Below are 6,650 nucleotides of genomic sequence, written 5' to 3' on the forward strand. Positions count from 1 at the left end.
AAAAAAACTCAATTTCTGTATGGCTGGGGCGAATGCAAAGCTTTCTTCTCCTTGACAGCTGGGATTTTTGTCTCCAAAGAGGGCTAAACAAAGAGACATCATACTCCATGTCTTCTTTCATACACACTGCACAGCAACACACACACACACTGGATAATAACTCTAATGATGAGTATAAGTCAATGTATCCTCAAAAAACATTTCCTGTCAGATACGATTTACATTAAAATCTATAAGAATGACCTTTTGTTTGATGAAAAAGGTCAAAATGTTCTAAATGTTCATGCAGTGCAGACTCTTTTTACAGGTCTACAAAAAAAAAACCATCACTGTTAATTTATCAGCTTGTCTGCAATGAGCCTGCATGGACCACTGACAAAATATCGATCATGCCTGAGATACAGGCTGAACACGAACCCCCCACCACCACCCATTCACTCCCGGCTGCCACTCCCGGCCTCTCTTACTCTCTTTCTTATTCTCTCTCTTTTTCTCTGTGGACACGGTGAATTTAGTGTGTATACAGCTCTCACTAGTACGGAGGGAGCAGATTATTATTCAGTGGCAATAAAAAGCCAATTTGGAGCTGCGAGGCTCTGCGGTCATTTGAAGGGTCACAGTACAAGGCAARTAATCGGTCCTATTGAGATGGATGGTGCAGCAAAGGTTTTGGGCCTGCTTGCCTTCTATGGCTAAGCCCCCCTCCCCTGCAGAAGCCTTGGACTCCCAACAAATTGGAGCCGCTGCCCACTGCGGAATATTGATGCATCRGTGGATGTTGGCCTGTGATGCTTTAAATGACAGCAGTGAATTAGAGGGATGCGCACCGGCATCCGAAGTGTTTCTGAACCTGGTTTACAGCCTCTGCGAGAACCCAGAGTCTCAGGTGGCCCGGCTTCAGTTCATTTGAGCACAACGTGGAGAAAACAATCTAACACAGCTTCACTGCACAAACAGGAGTTGTTTTCTTGATGATTTTGTTTTCGTGAAAATGACTAAATTCCCTGCAGCTGCGCAGCAGGAATCCTTCTTTTTTATTTTTTTGCTTGTTTTCAAGTGTTTGGATTTTGTCTGACTCTTGTGTTTTGGCATCATTTTATATGAAAGGTGTCAACAAGACGTGATACCTGTACTTTCTAGAAAAAAGAAGTTTAGAAACCTCAGTCCTRTTTACCTTAGGAGTGGTTCAGAGCTTTTAGTAGATATTCTGTGGAGAGGACAGGAACGGTAATTATTTTACCTGTTGTAGATAACACTTTGAACAACCTCAATTTGGGGACCCTTTAATCTGAAGCCAAACAGAGGACTGTGAGCAGGAAGCGCCACACCAATATCTACCTTTTGGCCACAAATCTGTCAGAGAAGAGCTACATGCTTTTGGGCAGACGGGTTCCTCCGTACACACGTCTGTGTTACCTCCATTCAAGAGTTTTTGGCCATTTGACCTACCTTTWATAAATGTCTGAAAGAGGCATAGACATACAGCGGGGTGTGAAAGTTTGGGCAGCCTTGCTATTTTTTATGATTTACCATTTATAAGTCATTGATTGTTTAAATTTAAAAAAATCTGTTAAATATATCATATAGGAGACAAACACAGTGATATTTGAGAAGCGAAATGAAGTTTATATGATTTACAGAAAGTGTGCAATAAATGGTTAAACAAAATTAGGCAGGTGCATAAATTTGGGCACTGCTTCATTTTATTGATTTCAAAACATTTAGAACTAATTATTGGAACTCAAATTTGGTTTGTTAAGTTCAGTGACCCTTGACCTCCATACACAGGTGACTCCAACTATGAGAAAGGGTATTTAAGTATTTTTAAGTAGAGATGTTTTGTAAAGAGTAATGGTCTAAAATACCTTCAGCCACAATCCAGACTCTCATTAGAAGCTATAGGAAGTGTTTGGAGGCTGTTATTTCTGCAAAAGGAAGATCTACTAAATACTGAGTTAAGGGTTTGTTATTTTTTTTGGTGCCCAAATTTATGCACCTGCCTAATTTTGTTTAACCAWTTATTGCACACTTTCTGTAAATCATATAAAATTCATTTCACTTCTCAAATATCACTGTGTTTATCCCCTATAAGATATATTTTACTGATTTTTTTTATCCAAACAGTCAATGATTTACAAAGGTAAATCAGGAAAATTAACAAGGCTGCCCAAACTATTGCACCCCACTGTACGTTCTGACAGCCTCTGACAACTGCTCCTGAAGTTTGGATGATCAGCAACCAATTTATRAAAGCGGGTAAATTGAAGCAAAATCCCACCATTGTTTTCTGAGCACTTTCTCACATAAATAAACGCCTACAAACTTTTAATCAATCTCACAATACTGGGCGCATTTGCCTGTGAGGAAAAAGTTCAGCCCGGGCCTTGTGTCATGAAGGGGCAGGCGAAGCCTCTCTGTGAACAAAATGATGTAATTTTTGTCCCTTCTGATGGTTCTCGTTGTTTTTCAGCAATGAGATCCGATTTCACAGCTTCAAATGGAGCGTGTTCATACTTGTCACTTTGTTCCACCTTGGGTGATTCGATTGCCATTGGATAGCTCTGATTGAGTGTTCACATGCGCTTGTTAGATGTGCAACTGGAAATTATTTTGCAATTAAATTTCAGTTATAAGCTCTATGTGAACACACATCAATGTCACAGTGAGCTGTCAGTGAACAACAAACAGGTCATCAGTAAGTCACCATATGTTTCTGTAAAAACTCCAACACATTCAGACATTTGAACCGTTATTAGTTTGAACTTAACGTGGTTTGTCACTATTTGGGATGYATTTTTGTACAGTTATCTTGATAAATGAACAGAACCCCCACTTCAACCACTAATTATCTGTTTAACCCATGACCCCGTTYGCTACAGGACACTTTATTGGAACATCATCTTGTCTGAGGTTTCACTCATTTGCCTAGGMTTATATCTGTGAGAATTTGCTTTAAAAGATTTGCATGTCTTCCAAAACGCAATAGTTGTAAACAAAAGGTGTTCTGCGTACCAGTGAGGTATAATACTGGATGTGTGTTTGCAGTGGGAGGAAGTRAGCATCATGGATGAGAAGAACATCCCCATCAGGACTTACCAGGTGTGTAACGTCCTAGAACCCAGCCAGAACAACTGGCTGAGRACAGACTGGATCCCTCGGTCCGGCGCTCAGCGGGTTTATGTCGAAGTCAAGTTCACTTTGAGAGACTGCAACAGCCTGCCAGGCGTCACCGGCACCTGCAAGGTACACAAACCACAAGCTACAGCAGACTGTTGCTTAAGGTTGACTTGTTTCATTCTTTCACCGTGGCTAATGAACTTTTTTATACGACTCTTACTAATTACTCAGGGCTAAACCTCACTAACTCAGTATCCTATTAGGACAACATGTAAGTGCTGCTGCTGATGAATCGACCCCTGGGCTCTTTCTTTCTTCAAATGCAATTTGTGTCTTCCAGGAAACATTCAATCTGTACTACCACGAGTCCAACGAAGACAGGGAGAGCTACATCAAAGAGAGCAGCTTCATTAAGGTGGACACTGTGGCAGCAGACGAGAGTTTCACCCAGGTAACGCTAAACATCTGAGTCAGGCTTTCAGTCCTTTATCCTCCCACGTCCTCTCACTTTAATTTGCTGCCATGTGGAAAATAAAACCTTTTGGCACTTAGCTCTAATTTTCTGACTTGGTTTACAAGCACTTTTATCTCGGATGTCTGTTTTGCTGTCCTAGGACTATTGGCAGGGCGGTTTTGCTCAGCCGTTCCAACAGTGTCAAGTGATTTAAGTGTTGTGAGCATCTAGGTTTATTTTACCTTTGAAATCAATACAGAGTTAATCTGAATGAGAGCAAAGTGCTGGAAATGGGAACATCAGTCATGGTTCAATTGAAACTCCCACTTCAGGTTAAACGCGCGGCAGTGGATTAATAAGGACTGACACATTTTCCAGCACAGTCCAATTACGGTAACCCAGTTCTCTTTCCCACTCAGGTGGATGTCGGAGACCGCATCATGAAACTCAATACGGAGGTGCGAGATGTAAGAGTTACAACACGGAAAGGTTTCTACCTGGCCTTTCAGGATGTGGGCGCCTGCATCGCTTTGGTTTCCGTCCGAGTTTTCTACAAAACATGTCCGCTCACCGTTCGGAACTTGGCAACTTTTCCCGACACRGTCACCGGAGCTGATACGTCCTCATTGGTCGAGGTCAGAGGCTCGTGCGTCAACCAGTCAGAAGAAAGGGAGGAGCCTAAAATGTACTGCGGCGCCGACGGAGAGTGGCTGGTTCCTATTGGTGGATGTTTCTGCAAACCAGGATATGAAGAGAAGGGCGGCACATGTAAAGGTAAGCTGCTGGAGGGCGTGAGAAAACTTTTTTTCACAAACAGTTGTTGATCATTTTGTGACAGTGTGGCTCATTCATTGTAGGCTTTTTGAAATAGCGTAGTCAGGCTAAGAGGTTACCAACAAACCATGGAAAATAATGAGATTTGCTTTGTGCAATATTTAAAAAACAAAATAACTCTTAAATATTACACAGGGTCTTTGGTACAAGGTGAGCCAAGAGACACAGGACACCCCTTTATTTCAGAAAGAAAGGAGAATACCCCAAGTGTTTGATGAGGGGTTTATTTTTTAGGCTATGTTTAGAACATGGTTGTCATTTTTAAAGCTGCCATACTTGGATCAAAATAAAAAGGTTTTCTGTGTCTTGTGACTCACAGAGTTTCCTGCAACTTTTTGTATTTCATATAATATATAAAGAAATTTTGAAGTAAAGGGATTTCAAATGTTTGCCAAGTTGGAATGGTGATATTAGAACTGTCTGTTTTAACAATGGTGGCATTTTTAATACAGTTTAACAAATTAAAACTAGCTTTTTCAGAGATAAGTAGAAATTTTGTGAAAAAAAATTTTGTGTGAAAGTTCCTGTGACATGCATATTTTCCAAATGCAAAAAGTCAAAGATAATATCTTTATATTTAAGAAGCTCGACATAATACACATGGTTTTACTGATTTTTTTCACATAACTGACATATTTTCTTCTGAACTTGGCTCAGCCAAAATGAAACAGGAAATGACAGCAAAGGAGAACTCTTTATGGAGGAGAACTTGCTGGTCTCTGTTTATTGAAACAATATTGTTTGAACTCTGATTCTTCATCTCTCTCTGATAGCGACTGCAAACAATCAAGGAACATCAGATTCTTCTCTACTATCTGTGTTGTTAGCTGTTGTTAGCAAGACTTAGTTCACTGGTTAGGTTAGGATAACCAAGTCACAGGAAGGTCTTTTTCACTGACATAAGACTTTAGTGATGCAACACTGCATGGTAATATGTTTATATGCTCTTTATAGCCAATTATTTCCAAAGATTGCAATAACTGACCTAATTAATTGGCCACCAAACGATCAGTTTATCTCTGTTTACGACCACTCTGCAGCTAACTGATTAAAACATTATATTTCATGGACTTCCCACTGGTAACTTGGCAACTTTATATAGCTTTGACAACATTTCAGAAAAAAATGCTCCCAGTCAAGAAATAATGTGTCGCTCACACCTCATTTGCAGAACAAATTCATGGAATAAGTGGAGAATGAAGGAGCTCTAGAGCTGGAGTTTCTTTCTGTTGGGAATCTTGTTTCCAGTTTGGATCTCCTGAAGCCACAGCTGGAGACGAGGTCGCTTTGCTTTCAGGCTGTGATCAGTTAGAAGCTCTTAGCTTTAACTGTGAGCTGCAGTGACATAATTACCCAGCTGGTCAAAAATTTTGTTCTGAACTTTACTGTGACAAACATCCAAGCTGTTCACACCTCTCACCAACATACTTGTGGCATGGATGAGATGGGATATTTGGAAGTGGTGAAGGCTTTTAGATGTGTGTGTGTGTGTGTGTGTGTTTATGACAAAGTGGGGTGCATGGGGGCAACAGACAGAGTGGAGACACTTTTACGACACGACTCCGCTCCCCCACTATTCATCGTCACACACAAACACAAACACGTTCGCTCAAACGTTCACACACACAGATGGACAGAGACCAATCGAGAGGCGAGGGTGAACGACTTACTGATCTACACCCTCGCTTTTATTTATGAAGCCTATCCCAGCGGGCTAATTGTATAACAAACAGACCCATAACTCAAAAGAGAAGAGAGTCGCTAAGAGAAAGAGGGGGAAGATGAAGAGATGGATATAAAAAGAGGGATGCAGCTCGGTGCCAGTTGGCTATAAAGAGAGGAGGAAGAACTTYGCGTCTTTTCTATGCAATGGGAAAAAAACAAAGCCAAAACTTTGCTGTGTGACTAATGTTCTCTGGAACCTCCACCCAGCCGGCCTCCTATTTGTTCCTTCTGAAAAGAGGAGGTGGTTTGTGGGGTCGTCCCTGAGCTCTGAAAGATGTTGCTAGATTTAGGAGATCCCCTTGACTCGGATGAACATCCAGCAGATGTGAAGTGCCATCTATCTATCCATCCGCTGCCGCCTTCTTATTCTCCTGCTCCCACTGCCTGTCAGATTGTTGGCCGGGAGCAGCTGCGTCAGTATAAATCCGTCAAAGTCGGGATGAATCAGGGGAACCTCTGACGCTGCAAGTGGGAGATGAATCTCTGAGCGTTTCTCGGTTCAGAGTTTGCTGAGAGAAAG

The 6,650-nt window shown here is 41.4% G+C and overlaps 1 protein-coding gene across 2 annotated transcripts in view; it reads left to right on the forward strand.

Annotated features, from left to right (window-relative positions):
• Positions 1-6,650, forward strand: part of LOC106526215 (ephrin type-A receptor 4-A) — a 37,196-nt gene that overhangs the window by 1,781 nt on the left and 28,765 nt on the right. For both annotated transcript variants that reach the window (XM_014020767.1, XM_014020775.1), the window contains exons 3-5: positions 3,046-3,243; positions 3,458-3,568; positions 3,991-4,345. In XM_014020767.1, the coding sequence (XP_013876221.1) occupies positions 3,046-3,243; positions 3,458-3,568; positions 3,991-4,345 (664 nt within the window). The remainder of the gene's footprint in view (positions 1-3,045; positions 3,244-3,457; positions 3,569-3,990; positions 4,346-6,650) is intronic.

Source organism: Austrofundulus limnaeus, unplaced genomic scaffold (assembly GCF_001266775.1).
Source record: "Austrofundulus limnaeus strain Quisiro unplaced genomic scaffold, Austrofundulus_limnaeus-1.0 Scaffold3, whole genome shotgun sequence".
Taxonomy (NCBI): domain Eukaryota; kingdom Metazoa; phylum Chordata; class Actinopteri; order Cyprinodontiformes; family Rivulidae; genus Austrofundulus; species Austrofundulus limnaeus.